General features: G+C 34.6%; 1 protein-coding gene across 1 annotated transcript in view; it reads left to right on the forward strand.

The window, feature by feature from the left end:
- ATF2 (activating transcription factor 2) overlaps positions 1-27,104 on the forward strand; it is a 93,802-nt gene that overhangs the window by 39,174 nt on the left and 27,524 nt on the right. Inside the window, 8 exon segments of the mRNA XM_017868322.1 lie at positions 8,723-8,823; positions 11,892-11,959; positions 11,962-12,005; positions 12,137-12,238; positions 12,241-12,282; positions 15,337-15,515; positions 16,089-16,203; positions 18,868-18,954. Coding sequence (XP_017723811.1) covers positions 8,723-8,823; positions 11,892-11,959; positions 11,962-12,005; positions 12,137-12,238; positions 12,241-12,282; positions 15,337-15,515; positions 16,089-16,203; positions 18,868-18,954 — 738 coding nt within the window.

Here is a 27,104-nt window from a genome sequence, read left to right on the forward strand (position 1 = left end):
TGGAGTGGGGGGGGGACATTATATCTTGTAATGGAAAGGTGGAAACCCTACCCAAAAGTCCAAGATATGAAAGTATAATTTGACTGTTATTGGTTGAAAATTATTGATAAACTGCCTAATTAGAAATTAGATCTATATTATATGAGAATTATTTTACTTACTAAACTTTTATGAAATTAACTGGTATTTACTTCTTAGAGTATCACTAATGCATTAATGTTGTTAAGCCTAACATCTTTAATATTGGGCATATGGCAGCAGTTTCAGAAAGTAATATTTTTTTAACAAGCCACTAAATTATTAATCTATTCCTATTATACTTACCTTAAAATAACTATAGACGCTAAGGAAGAATTAAAGAATAAATGTAATGTGTAGCGAAGTTGCAAAGTACTTAAATATACAGACCATAAATTGTAAGTAAGCATTATTTCTTCTCATTTGTTTTCTTAGTTGATATTTTAAATTGAAATATAATGACCTACAATAAACTGTATATACTTAAAAATGTACCATTTGATAAATTTTAACACATACATACTCATAAAACCATCAGCACAATCAGGATAGTGAACATATACATCACCCCAAAAGTTTCCTCATGCCTATTTATAATTCCTCTTATCCCACCTACCTTTATCAATTACTGGTCTACCTTCTGGTACTGTAGATTTGTTTGCATTTTCCAGAATTTTATATAAATGGAATCATACAGTACATTTTTTCACTCCACATAATTTAATATTTCTCTATGTTATGTTACCAGTAGTTAATTCCTTTTCATTGAGATATAATATTTCATTATCTCACAATTTATCTGTTCATCTACTGATAGATACTGGTTTTTTCAGTTATTAATAAAGTTGATGTGAATACTTGTGTACAAGTCTTTTTATGGACACATGCTTTCATTTCTCTTGGAAGAATACATGGGAGTATAATGATGGGATTATCTGATAGGTATATGTTTGACTTTTTAGGAAATTGCCAGGCTGCTTTTTTCATGTGTTTGTTGACCATTTGTATCCCTTTCATTTTGTGAAGTATCTTTGTAAATCTTTTACTCATTTTAAAAAATTGGGTTGTCTTTTTATTATTGAGTTGTGGGAGTTCTTTATATATCCTGGATATATAAAGACTGGTAAGTCTTTATATATATTCTGGATATATAAGACTGGTAAGTCCTGTGTCAGAGATTGCTTTTTCTGTGGTTTGCATCTTAATTTTCATAATAATATATTTTGATGAACAGATGTTTCTAATTTTAATGAATCCTAATGTGTTAATATTTTTCCTCTTACGGTTGTTGCTTTCTGTGACTTGTCTGATAAATTTTTGCTTGCCTTTAGGTTATGAAGGTATTCTCCTTTGTTTTCCTCTAAAAGCTTTCTGTTTCATTTAGATTTCTCTTTAATCTTGAATTAATTTTTGTGTATGGTGTGAGATAGGGGTTGAAGCTAATTTTTTTTTTTTTTTTTTTTTGAGATGGAATTTCGCTCTTGTTACCCAGGCTAGAGTGCAATGGCACGATCTCAGCTCACCACAACCTCCACCTCCTGGGTTCAAGCAATTCTTCTGCCTCAGCCTCCCAAGTAGCTTGGTTTACAGGCATGTGCCACCACGCCTGGCTAATTTTGTATTTTTAGTAGAGATGGAGTTTCTTCATGTTGGTCAGGCTGGTCTCAAACTCCTGATCTCAGGTGATGCCCCTGCCTCGGCCTCCCAAAGTGCTAGGATTACAGGCGTGAGCCACCGTGCCTAGCCAGTTGAAGCTAACTTTTTAAAAATATGAGTTTAGATATCCCAGCATAATTTCCTGAAAAGATTTTTCTTTCCTCATTAAACTGCTTTGACTCCTTTAATGAAAATCAAATGATTGTGTAAGTATGGGTCTGTTTCTGGGATTTATATTCTGTTCCATTCATCATTCTGTCAACTTTTATGCCAGTACCACACCATTTTGATTACTCTAGCTTTACGGTTAGTGTTCCAGTCAGTTAAGGTAAATTCTCTAATTTAGTCTTCCTTTTTCAAGATTGTTTTGGTTAGTCTCTTAAGTTTTAGTCATTCTGGTGAGGGTGTTGTGGTATCTCACTGTAATTTTGATTTACATGATATTTAATGATGTATAGCCAGGTATACATAGGAGTTAATCAGGGTTAATGCTATTTTAGATTGGTTAACCAGGGAATGTGCCTCTGCTAAGGTGACATTTGAACAAAGACCCGAAGAAAATGCAGGAGCACACACTTTGTATGTTTCTAGACTAAAGGAGCAGCAAATGTAAAGGCCCTAGGGAGGGAATGTGTATGGTGTGTTTAAGAACAAAAACACAACTACTGTGGCTGGAGCATATAATGATGAACAGAGAGAAGATCAAGAGATGAGGTCAGAGGAGATAGAAAAAAAGACATATCCTATGATAAGGTGTTTGGGTTTTATTCACTGAGCAGTGAAAAGCCACTGCTGAGTGGTCATAGGGAGACAAGAGGCTGACAGCAGTCCAGGTGAGAGATGATGGTGGTTTGGATTAGGTGGTAACAGTGGACACAGAGAGAAATAGACTAATTTGACATTTATTTTGGAGATATATTTGATATATATTTTTTTCTGTAAAGTTAAGAGAGCTAAAAACTACAATTCTCTTTGCACCTAGAATTCTGCATATGATTTTAGGTTTCACCAACGAAATTTACTCTTTCTGGTAAATCAGATTTACTTTAATTATTTTTTTTTTCCCACTCGAGACAGGGTCTCACTCTGTTACCTGGGCTGGAGTGCAGTAGCATGATCATAACACACTGAAGCCTCAACCTCTCGGGCTCAGGTGATCCTCCCACCTCAGCCTCCAGAGTAGCCAGGACCACAGGTGCTCACCACCACACCTGACTAATTTTTTGCTTGGTTTTTTTTTTTTTTTTTTTGATACAGGATCTCCCAGTGTTGTCCAGGCTGTTCTCAAACTCCTGGGTTCAAGCCACCTGCCCACCTTGGCCTCCCAATATGCTGGAATTACAGGCGTGAGCCACTGCGCCTGACCCACTTTACTTTTTGGATTTGGTACCAAATTAAATGGAGTGAGAGATGGTATTACTCAAATCATCCATTTTGCTGGCTTGGAGTGAACAGACAGCTTGATTCTGTAATCCCTGAATTACAGCTAATGCAGTGTGTTTCTAGGGCCAGCCTTTGGACAAAGACTAGTTTTGACATGTTCTAGGTATCATTCTTGGAGACCCAAAAAAGGCCTTTCCTGATTCTCTTCTGCTTAAAATAGTTAGAATGGTTTTTGTGATTGACTTCTTACTAATACACATGCCATTTTAAATAAAAGCATTACAGTTAACTTAAACAGAAGAAAAACTGCTGAACATTAGAATTTGTGTGTGTATGTGTATCATAAGAAATTGTTGTTAAAAGACCTCTCTAACATTAACTATGTGAAAAATAGTAAGAAGTTAGGTAATTTTTTTTTAGGTTTCCTATTATTAAAGGAGTTAACATTTCATACTACCTCCACTTTCCCATCTCCTAATGTCTGATGATTACCATTTTTTCCAGTGTCAAGGTTTGTAATTCATTTTATCTTATCCATAATTCCCGTATTTGCTTAGTTTTACTTCTATATCAAAATAGTATAGATAGAAGGGTGAGAGCTAAGCTTTAGGGCACCTCCAGTGTTTAATCAGGAAAAGGAGGAGAATGTAGCACAGAAGATTAAGAAGCAGCAACCAGTGAGGAAAATGGAATCCTGAAAGTTAGAAAAAATATTTCAAAGTAAGAGAAACAATGTAGTCATATCTTAAGTAGGATAAAAGAGTAGCTTTCAGTGAAGGGGCAGTAACAACAGTGTAATTGGAGTAGGTTGAAGAAAGAATGGGAAGAACCAGAAATGTAGACATTATAGGACAGCTCTTTCTTGGAGGTGTAGCTAAAGGGAAAGTGAGATATATAGCTTCAATGTAGGACTGAAGATGGTGGATCTTCTTTGTTTTGCATTTTAGGGTGGGAATATCACAGCATATTTGGCAATGCAGAAAATGGGACCATTGCAGGAGTGGGGTCCTTAAGTAGCTAGGAGAGGATGGGATCTAGTTATATTTTTAAAACAAAATTGGGACCATACTGCAGTTTTGTATTCTGTTAGTATTTGGATGACATTACACATACCATGAGCATTTTGTCTGTTAATTGAAAGCATGGCTTTAAGTCACTGTTGCTAGAGCAGGTCCCATGATTTACTGATTCCACTATTATGAACTTTTCATTTTGGTATTACAAGCAACATTGTGATGAATATCCTTCTACATAACCCTTTGTATATGTCTCCACTTAGTTTCTTTTTTTTTTTTGAGACGGAGTCTGGCTCTGTCGCCCAGGCTGGAGTGCAGTGGCCAGATCTCAGCTCACTGCAAGCTCCGCCTCCCTGGTTCACGCCATTCTCCTGCCTCAGCCTCCCGAGTAGCTGGGACTACAGCCGCCCACCACCTCGCCCGGCTAGTTTTTTGTATTTTTTTTTAGTAGAGACGGGGTTTCACCGTGTTAGCCAGGATGGTCTCGATCTCCTGACCTCGTGATCGCCCGCCTCGGCCTCCCAAAGTGCTGGGATTACAGGCTTGAGCCACCGCGCCCAGCCTTAGTTTCTTAAAATACATTTTGGAACTAGTGTTACTGGATTTAAATGTATACACACATTTCTAAGTTTCTTCATATATTTTGCCAAATTGTTTTTTAAAAGCTAAATCAATTTTTTATTCTCACTAATAATTGAATTCTTGCTAATAGTGATTCTTTTAAACATTAGCCATTTGATCCTGAGTATTATTTTGGGGGGGCTGTGTTTGTACCCTAAGATACTTAAAATAATCTCTTTGTAAGTATTACTGATCAAAATATAACCTGCCTACTCATCCATTCATTAAATCTTGCTGAGAACAGAAATGGTGTGGTCTCTCTTTAGATTGAAATAGTATTTCCTAGAAACTACTTAATAAGAATTGGTTTTAGAAGCATCATTTTGATAGTGACTACCTTTCACAAGATTGCCTTTTCACACTGTCTTTTTAAGTTTCTTGTTATTTTTTGTCACCAGTAAGCAATGACATTATTCTGAATTTGAGTTTCAGCTTTAACACAATGGTCCTAGTTAAATTTAAGGTTTCAAATAGATTTTTACACATTAAAATCTATTTTGGTGATAATACAACATCAGAGAGAGACCTCTAGAAATGATTACAAAGAGTTTTTAACTGTAGACTCTTGCTATTAAATCTTCTTGTATGCCTAAGTTACTCTTAGGTATTCCACATGCCTGTTAATTTCACTTATTTTAAAGTGATGCTCCATGGAATTTAGTAAAAGAGACAGTGAGATAATTTAGTGAAAGATTCATTTGTCTTTGTTAGTCTTCCATATAATTGGTAGTATCTTTGCTTTTGGTGTCCCTGTCATTGAAAAGTGTTTATTTGGTAGAATGTTTACACATTATAAGCTGTTTTATAAAGGAGATAAAGATTCATTTTATATTTAGTCTAAAGCGTCAATGGAGATGTGTGGGTGAGTGTGTGTGTGTGTGTGCATGAGAGAGACAGTGAATATATCAGTGTAACTTCCTGCTGTTGTTGAATAGTCCTTAAACTAGTGAAAAAAGTAGTGAAACGAGCTATTGGCCCAATGGCTTGAAAACTTATTTGTGTCTATCTAATATGTTTAAAAGGAATAATAATATATCATGGATATGAGTGTATGTATTAACTATAGAATGACTGATTTTTTAGGAAGTTAATTCTGGTGAGAGTGGTCAAGCCTTAGTAACAGAGATTTCCCAGATATCAAAACTTAAATTATTGTAGAAGCAACTGATTTACCTTCTTCCCATCTGACAGGTTACCCTTTCTTTTTAACCTTTTAAGAGAGATTGCTATCTGCTAGGGACCTATCAAAGAAATAAAAAATTTTTTTCACTTTTTACATTGTTTATTGAGCTATATACTCAAGGTCTTAGTCTTGTTTAACAAAATACTTGTGTTTTTGTGTATATCTACAGCGTTTTGCATGGGGTTGTGCTTTGAAATGCCTGGGGAATACAATTTATGAATTCAGTATGTTGGTGTTGTTAGTAATATATATATTTTACAAAGCTTATTTTAGAATAAACTTTAATTTGACTGGGAAGGCAATTCATATAGATTCTGTAAAAAAAAAAATTTTATCTTAGCTTGTAGCTACTTTATAAATAAAGAATGCATTTCTTTCATATTAAACTTCTGGTGAGTGCCTTTTCACAAGATTGCTTTTTCACACTGTCTTTTTAAGTTTCTTGTTAAAAATAATAAATTTTCTCAGATAACCAAGGTCAAATTCATCTGTATCAAGTGCCAGTGTATTTTGTCCTTTGCAGTGTTTTTGTATTTTGACAGATACCTTTGCGGTGTTGCTGTCACTGTATATAATTATTACTGTTATAGGATCAGTAATCCCTTTGTAAATTGCATTTAGACAAATTTGATCTGTGGATCTTATATGAGAGTTTATAAATACATATTGGTTGCATTCTCCCTTTTAATATTCATATGATCCTAAATATTTGTTAGGTTCCTTCTGGCCACTTCCTTTCACTTAGGATTGGACTTCGTGCCATTTCATATGTTTTGTACGAACACAATGTTATTTATTCTACATGTAGTTCTTTGATTTGAATATTTGTGGTCAAACTAATCCAAGCAAAGAAAATTGGTAGAATAAAATTCCTTGGCAACAACATTCCAACTTCTTATCTATTAATTTGTTGACTTTGCAGTTTTAAAATCTGGGACCTGCACCAAAATGCATTCATTCACAAATGTTTAATGATTGCCTTTAGTGGAAAAGCCACATTATGAGGTTCTTTGGAATATAAAGTAAATCTTACTTTCAGATGCTTTTAATGTAGGATGTAAGACACATACATATAAAACAGCAATACAAAGAAAAAGTGTAAAATATTAATGTCAATACACTCTGCAGATATGTTCATTCTCTGAGAACTGTGTTATTCAGCAGTCTGTCAAAAGTACCACTGTTTCTTATTTCTCCAAAATTGGGAGAGATTCTTATAATGATTAAGTAATAGGAAGATAGTACCTGGGTGGGGAAAAGTTCGATTGTGGTCCTAGTGCCTATAGTTGGTGCCCAGTAAATGTCTGAAGAGTGAATGAGTAAGTCAAGTAATGGAAGTGTTGTTGCATCTGAACACTCTCCTTCATTGGTAATACAAGCAGGTTCTGAAGAGAGGTTATAAAATAATAGTTTTCTGTTGGTGTGTGAAGTAATCCAAAGACTAAGCGATAAAATGTAGCCAGATTAAACTGAAGTTGAATTCACCTTAATGAACAGTGGTTTAGGGTCTTTTTTAACCCCCTCAGACTGATCTTTAAGATTCACCTTTTTATTGTAATGAATTCATTCTTTCAGTTAGCATTTATTGAGTACTTACTGTATGTTCAGTTTGGGGGACCACAGTAGGAGCTCAGCCTACTTAAAAGGACAGACATATGAAAATATGATAGGTGCTATAACCAAGGCATTGTGCAACACATAACTGGGGCACATATGAGATGGTTTTCACCTCTACAGGCAGAGGGATAGTGGGCTGGACCAAAGATGTTAAAATGTTAAAAATGTTTCATTATTTTACATTGTGTTTAAGGTAACCCTAAAGCTACTATTATTAGTTGCATGAAAGGATGTAGTGAATTGGGTAGAGGAAGGAGACCACAAGAAATGGAATTCATTTTGATGGTTTGGGCAAACCAAGTTCAAGTATATATATTTTAACATCCTCACTTGTAAGGTTATAAAGAATGAATTGAGATCTGTTAACTTAGCATTTTAAAATTACTGCTTTGAAACAACAAAAAACTCCCTATTTTCAGTTATAAATGTTGCTTAATGAGCATCTTCAAAAAGGTTGATGTTCAGACATCAGAGATAAACAATGTATTTATTGTATTGTAATCATAAATGTTACCTTTGGTATGCAAAACTTATCCAAGTTAGAGGTAGGAAAAAATATGATGGATAACTTTAAAATAAAATGTTTTAAAATACTTTTGCTCCATTTTATGTAAGAACTCTCATGAAAAAATTATTTTGGCTACTTTAAAATTCTTATTTTAGAATGAGCTGCTTTGTTATTGTACCGGTTGCTATTTCTTTGCTGGATTAAAACAAAGGCATTCTTTTTTATGTGGTAACATGAAAATCAGATTTATTTCTTAATTTTGTCCAGACGTAATACTTTTATAAGAAAATTCTCTTTTAAAAAGTGGTAAGTAACCTTAAGTCTAGGTAAATATTAATACTACAGTACTTGCTTGAAAAGTCATTGTACCATGGAGTATAGTTTCTACTATGATAGGACAGATCAATGGTGGTCTATTTTTAGTATCCAAATGAAATTTATGTAAAATTTCTTTGCCTCCGATTTTATTTTTAAATGCTCTCAAATGAGTTATGTGACCTAGCAGTGTGTCAGTATTGCTTATTCTTGTGTAATGGGTTTCTCTGTGATTGTTTGCAATCTAGTATGCTTATCTACTAACAACGGATTCTTTTATAGTTTAAAAACTGCTATTTCACTGTTAATGGTGGTTTTACATGTTGTGGAAATGAATTTCCTAATCATTTTACTTACTTGATCAAATTGAAAATCTTAACTATATTTTAAAACTTTTTGCCACAGCGTTTTACCAACGAGGATCATTTGGCTGTCCATAAACATAAACATGAGATGACACTGAAATTTGGTCCAGCACGTAATGACAGTGTCATTGTGGCTGGTTAGTATATGCTTTTATTAATAGCTTATATACATATTTCACCTGGAATGTGCACAATTTTTGTGTATTCTCTGTAAATAATATAGTCTGGTGATATTCCAATGACTTCATTATAGTAAGTGTTGGCAACATGTATTTTACCCATTACATTTTCATGTTTCCTTCTGACCATTCATTTCACTTTTTCGTGTGGTTTTCAAATTTAGATTCCAATGTCGATTTTGTGAAAGTTCATTAGAATTCTGAGAACATTCATACCATCTACAAATTTTACATTTAACTAATAATTGAACTAACATGGTATTTAGTCAGCATTTCTTTTAGCTATCTTGTACAACTGACTTACAAGGCTGTGTGAAGATAGAAAATGACCAAGCTTCTCCTGTTGGAGAAAGAACAGTGAGCAGACTTGTTCATTAGAGTTGTTTATATTTCTTTTCAGACTAAACATTTGTATTAGTAAAATATTCTCAGTAAAGAGGCTGTAAATTCAGTCAATGCAGTTTTTGTGTGTTGATACTATGAAACGTACAGTATCACCTAAGCAGATGATTATTTTTCACTGTATGTGAAAGGAGAAACCCAGTTCATACATTGGTTGATTGTCATTCCATGCTGTATTAGCTGCTCTTTTTTAGTATTTAAATACATACACACACACATCTATGTATATATGCATACATGTCATGTATAATTTTGCTAATTTTTTGGTATATTTTATAAGTATTGTGATAAAAGAAAACTATAAATTTCAGATCTTTTATGTTATCACAGATTTACATATAAATATTCGAATTAACTCTAGATTTTTCTTTTCTCTTGTAAAGCTTGTTATATATCATGTAAGTCTGGAATTATACCCAAATACTATAATACTTTTAAATTATTAATCATTATAGAGCCCAAATTGTTCTATGCAATGTTTTGGATAGATAATAAAACAAATATTTGGTGGTTTTCCCTCTACTTTCAGTATTGAAATTTTGTAATGAAGACATTAAAGGTAACAGGAAGTTAATTTATCAAAACAATATATGTAGGAAAATGTAGGGGAACTTCCAACATACCCTAAGTTCCATAAGTAAAACCAGAGGAGAGTGAGATATGCTCTTTTTTTTTTTTTTTTTTTTTTTTTTTTTTGGAGTATTTTACATTAAATACTAAGATCTAGAACCAAACGAACCAAACAAGCAAAATAGTAACAAACCTGGAAACTTCACTGTCCTAGGCATGAAGCTCTTTGTTTCTCTGAAACTTTCTGCCTTAGCACAATCTCTCTCTGTGTGTAACTTTTTAGCTCAAATATGTTTTGAAATTGGTTTCTAGAAATTACTTTCCTGTCTGAGCACATTTAATGGAGTAGAAAAGTAGAGCACATTCAAACACAGTACTTGACCTTTTTTGTTTTCACTAACATATGTTGAGATGAATACGTTAACATTACCATGTAAATAAAATGCATGATAGCATGATATGTGGTATAGTTTTGGTGATCGGTAGCCATATGCAATGTGCATGTTCAATGATTGTGCCTATGTTGACTTCTCAAGTCTGATAGTTCCAGTGATCATTGATAAAAGTGACTTATGCTTATGTATTTTATTTTTTTAAGATTTTTTCCCTCCCTTTAATGTAATTTCAGAGGCTTCTAATGAACTTAGATAGACAGACCCTTTGGGTATGAACAGGAGTCAAATTTAGATTTGACCTACTAATTTAGTCATGATGGACTTAAGCTAATACATGTACTTTACTTACTATAATGTGATTTTTGAGATCTTTCGGGAGGTGGGAATTAAAGGATAGGCTAGAAACTAGTAAAATTATGATACAATAGAGTCCTTCTAGTAATTCTGATATTACTAACAGTGCCTGAGACAGGCCTGCATTTTGTCTAGTTATGTATTACAAGTGGGTCATTTTAGTGTTAAATATATTTGTACATAGTAAAAATACTAGTACTCTAGGTATACATGTGGGGGGCAAAGATAAAATAGTAAGTAATGCCCTCTGTGGGGATATAATGGTTAACAAATATGTGAATTTTAATCTTCCAAAAGAAATTATGAGTATTTTCTCTTAAACTAAGAGTCTTCCTCAGAAGAGTACTTTTATTTCACTTAGGCTAGATCCCTGCTATAGCCTGTAAAATTGGTGCTCTAAAATATATTAAATGTGAATAGAATTTGAATGTGCTACCAACTCTAATCAATATGAATAGACACCCTTGAAAATAATAACACTAAATAGGCAGAATTTATAAGTTTCTTTTCATTCAGTGTAAATCTTATCTGGCATTTTTTGTAGCCTATACATGAACACTGAGTACATATGTTAATGTACATAGTAGGAGTACATATTCGAGTAAAGTTGAAATGTTTCATGTTGTAAGAAAATAGAGTGAACTCTTTCTTTACTCCCTAGGAATTAAGCTAGAACATTCTGGAGGCATGTGACTCACACATACCCCTTGTACCTAGCTTGTAAAATGCATTTAATTAGAAAATTAGTTTCAGTAGATAGTGGCAAAAAGAGGGTTTGTTGTTTTAGGGCTGTTTTAACTTTTTTTTTCTTTCTTACAATATTTTTATCTGCCTACTAAAGATTCTCTTTTATCTTAGTTTGCTTTCATATAGACTATGAACAACTAGTGGAAGAACCAAGTTAAATCAGATACATATGCTCTTATCCTAGTTTTCCCCAAATTTCGTTTATTTAAATAATTGTAGTTTTTAATAATGTAAATTTTGTAAAATTCTTTATACTGTGTTAGATAATAGTTTATCTCTTGAGTAGAGGATGGTTTATGCCATCTCTACTCAAAGAGAAGCAGTGGACTAAGGAGCAAAAAGGATCTTTCCTACTTTCATAGTCTTAAAATTGGAGGAAATTATGAAGAACAGCAAAAATTTAACAAATTTTGTTTGCTTATAAAGGAAGAGTCTTTCCAAAGAGAGAATTAACAAACTGACTGAACCAGTCCGCTAATTTGTTAACTTAGTAGCTATATTTTAGAGTCGTAACATATTAAATATGCATGATTTACTTCCTTGACATTTATTTCAGATTCAGGACCCCAACACCAACCAGATTCTGAAAAACTGTGAAGAAGGTGGGTTTGTTTAATGAGTTGGCAAGTCCATTGAGAATGAATTCAAGAAAGCTTCAGAAGAGACATTAAAAAAAGTATGTTGTAACGATGAAATTTAAATAGTACTTCTGACAGAAAAGTAATCATAGTTTATACTTCCTTGCTTTTTCAATTTAGACATACTGTTTTAACTTGTAACCTGTTCCTTTCTTACTTGAATTTACAGATGCCTCTAGATTTATCCCTCTTTGAACAAACCTATCACTAAGAAGCAAAATTGAGGGAACCTTCTGTTGTAGAAACAACTCACCAGGATAGTCCTTTACCCATCACCCAGAGTCTACTACCAGTGATGAGAGGTTAGAAATTTTTGTAGAAATACAAACTTAAGGGGGAAGAACAGTACCCAAATAAAGTTTACTATTTAATCTCCATAAAATGTTAATGTATTTAAATTCTGTGTTAGCTTGCAATATTTTATAGTGAAAGCCTGTCAATACTCAGATATTTCAGGGTAAGAAGACTGCCAGTTTTATTGTACACAGAAAAATTATAGGGGGAACAGTCATGGTTAGATAAAACTTATTTTTAAAGATACATGAATGGTATAAATTTAACTTAATTTTTCTGGGTTTTTGCTATTTTATATTTAGCTACTTTATACAGTAACCAGCTAAATTAAGAATCTATTCAAAAATTATTTGAACAATGCGTCTTTTAGACTTTTACAGATTAAGGGACTGTTACTCAAATCTCAGCAGTGGGATCTTTGTAAGTGCAATTAGGATGATGATGATACTAGCTGATACACAAGAAATCTGGGACCACCTGGGCTACAGTTGTGTTTTGAGTAACATTATTATGGGAACTTCTTGATCACTCTTTTGTTCACACAAGCACATAGAATAAGCACATGATTTATTTGGGAGTAGTACCGTGCAGGACACAGCGAAGAGGCAATATTCTTTTTTAGATTGTTATTCTAAAACCATACTTACTAATGGACTTCTGTCGTGGCGGAAGAGCTAGAAAAAAGGAAACTACAGAAAAAATAACTTTTTGGCTAGAATAAATGGCTTTTTTTTTTTTTTTTTTTTTTGCAATTTCTTTTTCTGATTTTAAAAGTACATTCTCATTCTTCTTCTCTAGGAATAGAAAAAATGAAAAGAAAACCAAAATCACCTATTAGCACATTAATTGAATAAGATTACTATCTTGAAACGTTTTCCTAAATATATGCATTTATAGGTACAAATATATAAGTGAATAAATAGAAGGATAGATGGATACAAAGATCCTAGCTTTATTTTATATTGTGCTTTAGACGCTCAGTATTGATGAATATTTTCCCATGTCATTAGAGATTTCCCCAAAATGGTTGTACTTTGTTTTATTATATGATATGTATTATGTTATCCTGTTCTTTTTGGACATAAAGGTTGTTTTCACATTATCGCAGTTATTAGAAATGCTTTTTAAATCTCTGATATAAATCTTTTTTCCTAAAGAGCATTTAATTCTTTTCACACTTAACAGTTTTTCGTTGTTCATGGCTGCTCCAGCATCTTTTAGGAGTATTCCTTCTTTCTGCATTCCCCAATCATTAGGCCCTCCTTGAGCAAGGTATACCATATGAAATTGATTTTAAAAAAAAAAAATCTGGAGCTCTTCTTCTTTCTTGATTTTCTTCCTAGGTGATCTCATCCAGCCACATAACTTTAATAAACATCTACATACTGATGACTCCCAAATTTTTATGGGCATAGATATCTCACCAGATTGCCATATTTATATCCAACTCCATCTTGACATCACCTTTTCTATGTCTAATAGAAATCTTAAACTTAATAGGTCAAAATCAGAGTCTTTGATTCTTCCCCCAGTTTTCCCCATCTCAGTAAATTTTCTCCACCCGTTTAGTTGTTCTAGCTGAGAATTTAGAGGTCATCCTTTATTTATTCTTTTCTTTTACACTGAAACTAACAGCGTATTTTATCAGACCTGAATCTCATCCTCTATGTCTGTGTTCAGTGACAACACTTAAGCCTAAACCATCATCATCTTTCATTTGGATTATTAACAGTTACCTTCTAACTGATCTTCCTGCTTCTACCTCCAATCCATTTTCTATAAGATGACTTTTAATACATTAAACATGTCACCTGCTTAAAATCTTTCAGTGGTCTACCATTGTATTTAAAATACTTCACACTCCTTGGCGTAAGTCCTCTTTTATCTGGGCCTGTCTGTGCATCTATCCTCACCTCATACCTCTCTTGTGTTCATCAAATATTTGAAGCTTTTTCCTACCTCAGGACATGACATGTGGTATTGCTTCCTTGTCCCTATAATGAAATGCTCTCCTCCTTACCTTTTCATCATCAATTCAAATGCTGTTTTTGCATAGAAGCTCACCTATTCTTACTATGCTATCTAAATTAACTGACTCTTCCTTACCCTCAGCTAATCTTTCACCCTTTGTTAGGTTGCACGTATTATTCTGTAACACTTAAGATTTACTACAATCTGAAATTTTGTTGTTTGTTGTACTTTTTATTGTGTCTTCCCACTAGTCTTTGAGAGCTTCAGTTCTCAACTTATTGAATAAATGAAGTTATAATAGTACTAGTTTATCCTTCCTATGTAGCTTAATAAGATTTTGGTGATAAGTGGCACCATACAGGCCAATTCATAAAACACAGTAGACCCAATGTATACACTGGCTTATTTAAGGAATTCTGGATAAAATCTTTTAAAACTTTTTGTTCTCTAATCTGTAAAGCCAGAGGAAATGCCATCTTCAAGGTCTTGGCTGACAAATTCTGTTTTCCTAACTTGAAAGAGTTCACTCCAGTAATTATTTTATATTCAAGATATCAGTATTACATGGCCTTTTGATATTGAGAAATTATTGATATAGATGAGGTAACTAACTGAAATTAATAATTATTTGTATTGCTCTAAAAATTCTTATTTCTGTTACTTAATTTGTATCAGCCATAACACAGCCTCACTGGACTTGTTTCCTCTTTATACAGTATAATGAGGGAGGGGAAACTAAACAATCCCTTCTGGATTTTAAGTTCTGTGATTCTCTGAGAATGGATTATATTTTTATTTTTTATTAAAATTCTCTTGGTATCATAGCCAAGTTGCCTAGTCTAACTTATTTCTGGATTGACAGGAAAACAAGTTGTACTGAAAAAAAAAAAAAACCGTCTTTTAAAAGTAAAATATTAATTGAACATTGCATTTGAATCTTTACAGCTCTTCTAAAATGTTTTTAATTAATTTAAATATTAATTTGCTTTGAGCAGTTGTTATTCTGTAGATGCTTTTAGAAGTGTGTTACATTCTGTTCACTAAGGTATGTGAATTGACTTGTATTTTTAAATGCTACCCTTTCTTGATCTCATTGTTAAATAGGAAGTACCATTGGCACAAACTGCACAGCCCACGTCAGCTATTGTTCGTCCAGCATCATTACAGGTTCCCAATGTGCTGCTTACAAGTTCTGACTCAAGTGTAATTATTCAGCAGGCAGTACCTTCACCAACCTCAAGTACCGTAATCACCCAGGCACCATCCTCTAACAGGCCAATTGTGTAAGTGATTCAGGCCAATCATTGAACATGTACATGAACTAAGTTTGTTTTGTTATGATTTTTCCTAAGACATTTGATTATTCAAACCAAGATCTTAGTTTTGTATGTGTGTGCATGCTTCGAATTTTGGAAAAAGTACTTGCGTAGTCTTCTTTAATATAAGTGTTAACTAATAGAGTGGAAGATAAATACAACTAAAAATAAATATAGAACGTGAATTTAAGATAGTCTTGTTTTCATGCTATTTCACTCAAAATATAAAATTACTCCATCACCAGATTCCATTTCTTTCAGTTCTTACTGGTAGCTCCCAAGAACTATCTGATGAGAATTTTTCTCATTTTACAAATTAGAGATTGTCCCAAGTAAATCCTTAACTTTTCTCTTCTTTTTAATACTGCTGCACAGGTTATGCATTTAAGATGCAATTAAAATAAATTTTGCCATTTGCTTTGCTGTGGTTAGAAATTGTATTTTAAATGATATGATTATAGGAGTAAAATACTGTTGTATTTTAAGAGACAGTTGGTATGAATCTCTTTTTTTAAATTTCTCTTCTTTTGTTTCTCTTAGCCCTGTACCAGGCCCATTTCCTCTTCTGTTACATCTTCCTAATGGACAAACCATGCCTGTTGCTATTCCTGCATCAATTACAAGTTCTAATGTGCATGTTCCAGCTGCAGTCCCAGTAAGAAAGTTAGACTATTTAAATCTCTATTGCAAAACTGATCTTTGTAGTCAGAAAATAAAGTTGACTGCTTGACTGGCTTATGAAATTGAATTTAACATAATATTGATTGGCAGTTGATAGTATTTATTTGTTATCATTGTAATAGCATATACCATTCAAAGTATAGCTATATTTTCTTCCACCCAAAATCTTATTTTTTTTATACTGAGATCTTCTTCAACCCATTTCCATTTGACTGGGCTTGTAGCATTCAAATATTAACACAGATTTCAAATTTTAGAAAGATATTTATTCTAGAATACTTGTCAGATAACTGTGGTATTTCTATTAGTATGGAAATTGTTTATAAAGACACACTCTGAATTTTTGTGGTCAAGTAGGGTTTGCAGAATCTTTGATAGCCCAATCATGTTAAAATCTAAATGTTCTAGCAAAATAATCTTTCACTTTCCCTGTGAAAAGATCCCCCAAAAAAGTTTTTGTGGGGTGTGTTAAATATATAAATTTTGAAAGACATAGACAAAATAGTTAACTGTCTACTTATAATATGTAATAGTTTGGCCAGGCATAGCGACTCATGCCTGTTGTAATCCTAGCATATTGGGCCGCCGAGGTAGGAGGATTGCGTGACCCCAGGCGTTTGAGACTGCAGTGAGCTATGGATCCTGCCTGGATGACAGGGCAAGACCCTAAGTCAAAAAAAAAAAAAAAAGTAATCGTTTAATGAACATTTCAAAACACATTGTTTGGAATGTGTGTTAGAAAATTACTTTTTTCTTAATTATATTTCATAAAACAGTTTTATTCAAACTCTTCATTTATGTCTTTGACATTCAAGTTTTCATCCTGAGAACTTCATTTTGAGACATCTAGCACAGTTTCCAGAACACATTATTTTCATTTTCATCTAAAAATGAAAATCCCATGGCGAAACCCCATCTCTACAAAAAATAAACACAAATTAGCCAGTTGTGGTAGAAGCAACTGTAGAAGGCTGAGGTGGGAGGATCACTTGAGCCTGGAGGTTGAGACTGTAGTTAGCCGAGATTGCACTGCTGCATTCCAGGCACGGCAACAAAGTAAGACCCTGTCTGAAAAACAATAAAAAGAATTTTTTTTTTTTTTTATTCTTATTGAGATAGGAGGTCTTCCGCTCGTCGCCCAGGCGTGCACGAGGGCGTGCAGTGGCCGATTTCCACTCAGCATCGCCAACTTCTGCCCTCCCGGATTGACGCCTTCTCCTGCTCACCTCGCGAGTAGACGCTGGACTGACAGGCGCGCCCGCCAGCCCGCGCCGCCCCGCCGCGCCCCGACGGCCCGCCAAAGTCGCCGGCTAGTTTCTTGATTTAGTAACCGACAGGGTTTCACCGTGCTCACCCAGGATGGTCCAGAGCTCCCTACCCGTCCGTCGGATCCACCCGTCTCGGCCTCCCCAAAGTGCCTTCGCGGCATTACAGGCTTGAGGCCACTGAGCGGCGCCCGGCAAACAAGTTACTTTTTAAACAGCTTATAGTAAACTTCCACGCACTCTTCGGTGAGCATACAGCCACAAAGAAACTGAGAGCGATAACCACTGTCTTGATATTTCATATCTTGTTTTTTTTTTTTTCTTGAGCGCCCGAGCCACTCTCGCCGGCCAACCGGCGGCCCGCGCCCGCCCGCACCAGGCTGGAAGCTGCATGGGCCCGATCTCGGCTCACTGCAAACTCGCCTCCCAGCGTTCCACGCCACTTCTCCACAGCTGCCTCACGCCTCCCGACGACGCTGGGACTACAATTCACTAATCTTTCTAATTAACTACATTCCTTACCAGGTGATCTTTTGAACTATCCCAAAATTGCATTGATCTGAGGTAACTTCAACCGCCATAATGTACGCGCCTTTAAAAAAGAAACGTATGGTTGTCTCACGAAATGCTTACTTTGAGAGACCTCCTTGTGAGGACCAGATACCTACAGCCTACTCCCCCTGCTTCCTCTTCTACCTGCGGAAATCTTTTCTGACGGGAGCGCGAAACTTCCTGCCTTGTATTTGAGATTCCTGATTATCCCTGTCCTACGCCTGTAACTTGTGACTGAAACGCAACCCTGAAATGAAAGAAAAGATAAGCTTTATTTATACAGTAACTGTGGTCCCATCAGTGGCTGTACGGTTTACAAAAAAAAAAACAAAAAAAAGGAAACCAAAATGGTAAGAACCTGCTACATATTATTTGAGAAATCATTACGTGTGTTATTTGTTATACGTGGATGTACGTAAGAAAATCATCTTTTAGAAAATAAGGTTCTTTGTTGAACATTATTTTTATGCCCTAAGTGTCACAAGTTTTGACATTCTTCCTTTCAGATTCAAAATGGAAATTTGACATATCTTTGAGAATTTTTGCATTAATCACTTTGAATATTATGAATTTCTAACGGGGACCATTAAGAAAGAAATTGTAAAAACTGAAGATTAGGAAAGCGCATGTCTCAGAAATTGACAACTTTTGAAGGATAAGTCAGGATATAAGACCAAATAAGGATTTGGTATAGAGATAAAATCAACTAGTGATAAATTTACAATGTTCTGATTCTTAAAGTCTCAAATTATTGTAACAGCAGTAAAGTACAAATCTCATTTTGAATATATTGCAATTATTTTTCCTTATCTTATGCTTAGCTTGTTCGACCAGTCACCATGGTGCCTAGTGTTCCAGGAATCCCGGGTCCTTCCTCTCCCCAACCAGTACAGTCGGAAGCAAAAATGGTAAGCCAGATTTTATACATTGCTTGAAGCTGTTTTGAATTCATGTTTTCACTAAAGCCTGCTTCAGATGTACAATTTAGATCACATTTTTATTAAGTTACGGACTGTTTTATACTATAGACGAACCACAAAATTTGAAAAAAGAAATCTTCCTTTAGCATAGTGAGTAGTTAGTGATACTTTAAAAAATAAGTGGGTAGATTAGAAGCTCTGTTTCTCGTCACTTGTGGTTTGTCTAGCTTTTGCCTGTGGCTTTTTCTCCTCCTAGTGGAAAATAGGAGTATTACATCTGAAACTAGATGTGATCATCTGAAGGCAGTGCTGCTAATAATGATGAGTGGTTTTAACAGTATTAAAAAGAATTCTGAAATAGTGTACAAGTGAGCAAACATGATACATATAAAGAAAACCATTTTCTTCTGTTGTGCTGTTTAGATGCTATTAAATTAATGTTTAGATGTGTATTTTAATTTTAATCCTAATTCCACTATTCACTACCTTTAATTAAGCAACTTTAACTTTCCTGACATTGCATTTCCTCATCTGTAAAATAAAAGGATTAAGCTTTGGTTTCTGGGGTACTTCTTAACCCTAAATCCTATAAACTTTCTAATTTTCTTAGTAGAAGATTTAACGCTTCTATTTTTTAAAATCAGGCCTGGGTGCAGTGGCTCACACCTGTAATCCCAAGCACTTTGGGAGGCTGAGGTGGGCAGATCATCTGAGGTAAGGAGTTCAAGACCAGCCTGGCCAACATGGTGAAACCCTGTCTCTACTAAAAATACAAAAATTAGCCGAGCGTGTGGCACACACCCTGTAATCTCAGCTACTCGGATGACTGAGGCACAAGAATTTGCTTGAACACCGGAAGCTAAAGTTGCAGTGGGCCAGGATCGCACTATTGCACTCCAGCCTAGGTGACAGAGTGAAATTCTGTCTCAAAAATAAAATAAAATAAATCAGCATAATTCTCCTTGCTGTGTTATAATACAATAATGTCAGTTAATTAATAACATCAATTGGGTAAATGTTAATGTTCTATATCATAATAGGGCTAATAACAGCAATTAATGTATCCTTAGGTAATCAGTAGATTAGTAGTTATTAGACACCTTCTGTTTGCTTCAGTTATTTGCTAGGCCCTATACTAAATACAAATTTTTACATGCTAAAACATATTGCAAAGCTGAAGTTATTTTTGTTTTTTTGTTTTTTGTTTTTTTTTCTTTTTTGAGATAGAGTCACTCTGTCGCCCAGTCTGGAGTACAGTGGTGCAATCTCAGCTCACTGCAACCTCCACCTCCCAGGTTCAAGCATTTCTGCTGCCTCAGCCTCTTGAGTAGCTGGGATTACAGGTGTGCACCATCATGCCTGGCTGATTTTTGTATTTTTAGTAGAGACGGGGTTTCACCATGTTGGTCAGACTGGTCTCTAAATCCTGACCTCATGATCCCGCCGCCTCAGCCTCCCAAAGTGTTGGGATTACAGGCGTGAGCCACCCACCGCACCCGGCCTGAAAAATTTTTACTGCTATTCTCCATTAGTGCAGATAATCAGTCAGAAATTTGCACAGGATACCCTGTTTTAGCAATAAAACTTACATATTATCTGAATGAACAACAGTTGGTTCATTCAAGAGTATAAAAATTAGATGGTTATTGATTGTCAGAGAAGACCCTAAAAACCCAAGGAGGAAATTTTTCACATCGTAGTATGTTCAGGTCAGAGCTTTGGAAATCCTAAGATGAATCTTCTTCACTTGATAGCAGAAGAGCTTCACCAGGGGCATTTTTTGCACTTCCCATTTTAGTATACTGTATTGATGAAAAATTCAATTTAATTTACCCTGCAGTGGGAACTGAGTAAAGCAGATATAGATGTTAAAAGGAGATCTTGTTATTGTACTGTATCTAAAAATATTTTACATATTAATTGGACTTTTTTCTATAAATTAATTCAAAACGAGCAAATCCAATTTTAAGAAATACCTTTGCCTACAAGAGTAGGCCATATTTTTAGAAACTCTTGAACTTTATACTTAACCTGAATAACTGTTTCTTTTAGGTCATCAGGAATTTAAATTAAGAAGAATAAAAGTTTCTTTCCCATCAGTCCACTCCGTCTATTCTTATGTTTGTAACCATAGATTAATTATAGAATTTCATATAAGTAGTCACTTTATACTCTTATGTCCAGCTCATCATGTCTCAGATTTATCCATGTTGTTGAGTGATCATAGTTTGCTTCTTTTATTGCTCAGTGGTATTCCATTGTGTGAATATACCACAATTTCTTTGTCCATTGTCCTGTTCATGGACACTTTATTGGTTTCTAGTGTTTAGCTATTGTGAGTAAAGCTACTATACACATTCTTATATAACTCTTTTCGTGGCCATATATTTTCATTGTATTGATTAAACAGCTAAAAGTAGAATTGCTGAGTCAGAGGGTAGGTATACATTTAACTTTATAAGAAATTGCTAAACTTTTACCCAAAGGTTTACATTCCTACCAGCAGTGTATGGGAATTCCAGTTGTTCCCACATTCTTGCCAACATTTAGTTTTCCCTGTCTTTTTAATCATAGACATTCTAGAGCTGTTTAGCAGTGTCTCATAGTTTTAATTTCCGTTTCCTTTTTGGCCAGACATTAGTTATGGGTCTTTTGTCCGTTTAAAAAATTGTGTTGCTTTTCTTTTATTGATTGATTGATTGAGACGGAGTTTGGCTCTGTTACTCAGGCTGGAGTGTTGTGGCATGATCTTGGCATACCGCAGCCTGGATCTCTCGGCCTCAAGCCATCCTCCTGCCTTAGCCCCTCAAGTAGCTGGGACTACTTGTATTTTTTTGTAAAGATTGCTGTGTTGCCCAGGCTGGTCTTGAACTCCTGAGCTCAGGCAATCCACCCTCCTCGGCCTCCCAAAGTACTGGGATTACAGGCACGAGAGCCACCGTGCCCGGCCAATTGCTTTTATTATTGCATTGTTATTTTTATTTATTTATTTATTTATTTTTGAGACAGAGTCTCACTCTGTCTCCCAGGCTGGAGTGCAGTGCCTCCAGGGTTCACATAATTTTCCTGCCTCAGCCTCCCGAGTAGCTGGAATCACAGGCTCCCGCCACCACACGCAGCTAATTTTTGTATTTTTAGTAGAGATGATGTTTCACCATGTTGGCCAGGCTGATCTCGAACTCCTGACCTTAAGTAATCTGCCTACCCCAGCTTCCCAAAGTGTTGGGATTACAGGCGTGAGCCACTGCACCTGGCTGGAATTCCTTTTTTTTTTTTTGTTTGGACAGAGTCTCTCTCTGTCACTCAGGCTGGAGTGCAGTAGATCTTGGCTCACTGTAGCCTCCCTGTCCCATATGTAAGTGATTCTCCCGCCTCAGCCTCCTAGTACCTGGTGTTACAGTCCACCCACCACCATACCCAGCGAATTTTTGTATTTTTAGAGATGGGTTTCACCATGTTGGCCAAGCTGGTCTCAAACTCCTGACCTAAGGTGATCCACCTGCCTCAGCTTCCCAAAGTGCTGGGATTACAGGCGTGAGCCTCTGTACTCGCCTGGAATTTTTTATTTATACTGGACATAAGGTTTTTTTGTTAGAGAGAGAGATACATATATTTCTACTGTCTGTTTTCTGTTAGTCTGTAGCTTGCCTTTATTTTTCTTAATGGCATGTTTATACTCCCATTGACTATTACTTTTGTCTTTAATATTTGTTTTCTCCTGCTTAATTAAACTTAATTTGCTTATCTTTTTTGGGTTTCTTAAAGTAGAAGCTTAGATTATCAATTTAAATCTTTTTTTCTAATATAGACATTTAAAGCTATAAAATTTCCTCTGTGTACAAATTTTGATATGCTATACTTTTATTGTCATTACTTCTTCAATTTCCCCTGTGATTTCTTCTTTGACCTGTGAGTTATTTAGAAGTGCACTGTATAATTTCCAAGTATTTCAAGGCTTTTCTATTTATCTTTTTCATATTGGTTTATATTTTAATTACATTGTGGTTTGGGAACTTACCATCTTTGGTATATTTGATTTTCCTTTATTTCCATTTTCTAATAAATCATAGCTATTTATTTCAGCTCATTTGTGAAACAGTAGATATTGTTATGCTGGTATAGTAACATGAACTGGTAACTTAAAATGTGAGTGTACTGGATAAGGGAATTCTGGTTACTTGAGTTTTTTTTTGTTGCATAGAAATTATTTCACACTTCAATATTCTTTATATTAACAACATCATTTAACAACTATTTCTATCAGTTGTTACATGGCAAACATTTCTTGGGTTTTAAGAAATTCAATAGACATGATCTTAAATTTTGAGATTTTTTCTTGCAAATGTGTTCAGTGACCATCAGGAGAGTCAAAAAAGAATATTCTCCTAAGAAGACCGTTATGGTTTTTTTTTTTTTTTTTCCAGCATGTGTAGCAATTAGGATTATATTTTATCAATGAGATACTTTGTTTTGGGTTTTGATTTTATATATTTTTTGGGAGGGGGAGATTTTAATGCCCTTGATGGTGACTGGTACACCTAATGATTATTCAGGTACTACTTTTAAAAAATAATATAAGATTTATTAAGATTACAAGTTTAGAAACCTAGTTCTTTCCTAAGTTCTCAAGGCAATTTACATGTACAGTTATGTCATAATTGCTTTTAAAGAGCTTAAAATACAGTCTTAAACACACTAAGCTATATACATGTAAAGCTATGTACTCAATAATTCTCAATTGTCTGACTTTCTCAAGTACTTTAATAATTCTTAAATTTAAGTAAATTTACAGTGTTTTGATACATAGTTTTTGATACATAGTTTTCTTAAATATTCATTATTTAGAAGCTTACTTAAGATTATCTCAGCACTTACAACTAAAATCACAAGCCCAAGGTCAATCTCTTCATTAAACATTTTCACTTAAAGTCCAAGGGAAATACATTACTCCACTTGGCAAATTACTTTTAGAACGTAAAGTACCAAATAGTTATAGTTTATTTGAAATTAAAGTTTGAAATTAAAATGTCAGTGGTATTCGTTTACTTTTTTAAGCTTCACTGGGCTTAAGAAGACTCACCAAATAAACAATACTGTCATCCCAACTGAAGAACATTGAAGATGGGTTCATATCCCAGTGCACAGAGCTTTCTTAATGACCAAATAAATGGTCACAGAACTTGATTCTTTGATGCCTTAAATATAGAACTCCAAGTCCACGTTCTCCAAATAAGTGGTTCCCAGCTCACATTCCCTAGATTCATGTTACACCTTAAATGATTTTCTGACCCTACACCTGTTTGCACACCGACCCCTAACCCACCACCACCTTAAAACTTGTAATTTCTTCTTTTACTGCTTTTGTTGGATTGTACTTTGTTGTTTTCAGGTCTTTGAAAGTATTTTAAACATCATCCTTTTGGGGTTCTGCATGGACCTTTGTGATCACAATCTGTTAATAACATGCTGTATATTGTAGCAGTAGTGATTCTGCTAAAATGACCTGTAGTTAAAATAAGAGAATAATGGGATTGGAACACGGAAGAATGAGTAGCACACTACAGCTAAAGAGAAATTTACTTTGTATGCTAACATAGCCAAGGATGCTTTTGTAATTCCCTGATTTTCAGGTGTTAGTGCCTTTCCAGGAAGATATTATGTATGCATTGTGTTTGTGTGTGCTGTGAATACTGAAATAAGATCTTTTCTGCTAACCAAAAAAAAAAAAATTTACAGTAAGCTTGTGTTTTTTAATTGTTAAGAACTTTAAGCCTTTGGAAAAGTAAGAATGTGTTAAAGAAATGTCGATAGGGCCCGAAAATGAAAGACTATCTAGTACTTTTAATACAACAGAAAATTCCCAGGATATAATTTTCTACAGAATTAGACTAGTTGTCACCAAATTTTGGTTTAGGGGTTTTGTTTGTCACTAAACACGTAAATCGTATTACTCTTCGAATAAAACAGTTTTCTTTTGTAATATTTGTAATCAAAAGCAACTGTTCTGAATAAGAAAATGTTAGTCATCTGGGGATTTTAAGATTTAGGAAAGTATTTAAATAGTATCCTCCAGAATCTTTTTTTTTTTTTTTAAGACGTGTGACAAACTGATAAATATCTTTGCACACAGTGGGTAGCCAGTAGGTTTTCTGCAGGGGTTTTCTACTGAGAGCTGACAGAGGGCATCTTGGCAAATGTTCAGAAACCTACATTAACTTGGTTGGGCCCTGCATGGAACCTCATGTTCAGCAGAATTCTTCTGACCTGCCTCTGCATGCCGAGCTAATCAGCAAACACCTAATGAGCCCACTCCAAGGAAACAGACCCTCTCTCAACCTACTTGATTTTCATACGTTCTCTGGGGGTGGGCAGACAAGATTTCATGAGGACTGATGATGCTGCATAGACCACAATAATGATAATTAACTTGCTGAATTTAGAAGATTATGCTGTTAATTAGTTGCAAAATAAAGATAAGTAATAGAGCAGCAGATGGTAGGATAACACCCAGGAGAAGGAGGGTTATTACTCTGATGAGCTTTTGTGGCACATATGAAATATGGATCTGACTTTTTCATAAATTGTTTCTAGAGAACGTTATCTTTTTTCTTTGAACTATGATGGAGTACTTTGTTCCTACCAAGTTCTGACAGATGTGATAAACTTTATTTTCAAGGGTGCAACATAGAACTTGAATGACACATTATTTCTAGGAGATCACCTCTTAAAGCGAATGTATCAGATTGGTCAGCACAGCAAATTATTCATCCTTTAATTAATTGAAACAATCTATATCTCTGTAAGAAAAAAAATTTTCAATATAGTAGTTGAACTTTACATCACTGAAAATTAAACATTAAAATATTGATCTGTTTCATAGAAATATAATAAAGACATTTTTGTTTATCAAACAAAGTCTACCTTTAAATTAAAATTATGCCTAAGTTTTCTTCTACATGTTGGATAATATAGACCTTGTAAAGTCCTCCTTTTGTTTTTTGGGGGTTTTTTGTTTGTTTGTTTGTTTGTTTTGAGTCAGGGTCTTACTCTGTTGCCCAGGCTAGAGCTCACTGCAGCATCAAACTCCTAGGCTCAAGCAAACCTTGTGCCTCAGCCTCCTGAGTAGTTGGGACTACAGGCATGTACCACCACACCTGGCTAATTTTTAAGTTTTTTGTAGAAATGGAGTTTTACCATATTGCCCAGGCTAGTGTGGAACTCCTGGGCTCAAGCAGTCCTCTTGGCTTCCCAAAGTGCTGAGATTACAGGCATAAGCCATCACACCCCACCTTAAATCTTCAATTTTTGTGAGTACTGAATCTTTATTTCTCAGAGTACTTAATCCTTATTTACATATATTAAATTTGTCCATTGAGAGAGATTTTGATTTTAGTAATGGACTGACCAATATCAGATGCTTGACTTAATTGATCACTAATAGATTTAGAAAATTTAACATTAGACTAGAGCTCCAGTTTGGCAAAGCTTTTGTTTAAAATATGTTCAGTTAACTGGGAGTCAAGAAGTAGAATTTCTGGTTTTATCTCTGCTAACTATGATTCTGGGAAGTAACTTCAGTTTTTTGGAGTTTCTATATCTCAAGTGATTGGACTACTTGACTTTCATTATCTCTGCTAGCTCCAAAATTCTATTGTAAAATAGATGTTCATTACATTTATATGTGTTTTCATTTATTTTTCTTTAAACCAAAGTATTTGGCCTTCTTCAAATGCTCCTAACAAATATGTATGGCTGGATTGTAGATATCCTTACATTAATTGTAAAATTTATATGAATAATATTTAGTGACTGCTTTTTTGACCTAATTCTAATTTTCTAGCGTATGTGCATTTTGTTGTAGTTTTAGAAAATTAATGGACAGTTTAGAACAGTGTTAATTAACCCTTTAAATCTTTTTCTTCTGTTGTATACCCACTGGCATACTTTTCAACTCAGACCCATTGTAATCAATGTAACAGCATGGAGCAAACATTAGAGCTTCCTCACTGGATGAGTACTGTATACCCTAGGGCAGTCAAGGAAGGATAATGAATGAATACTGATGCTGCTTTTAAGTGCTCTATAAGGTAGTAACTTGCCCTACTAAAGATTATTCAAGAGAGTGATGTTTATGTACT

Source organism: Rhinopithecus bieti, unplaced genomic scaffold, assembly GCF_001698545.2.
Source record: "Rhinopithecus bieti isolate Rb0 unplaced genomic scaffold, ASM169854v2 scaffold_3062, whole genome shotgun sequence".
NCBI classification, from domain to species: Eukaryota; Metazoa; Chordata; class Mammalia; order Primates; family Cercopithecidae; genus Rhinopithecus; species Rhinopithecus bieti.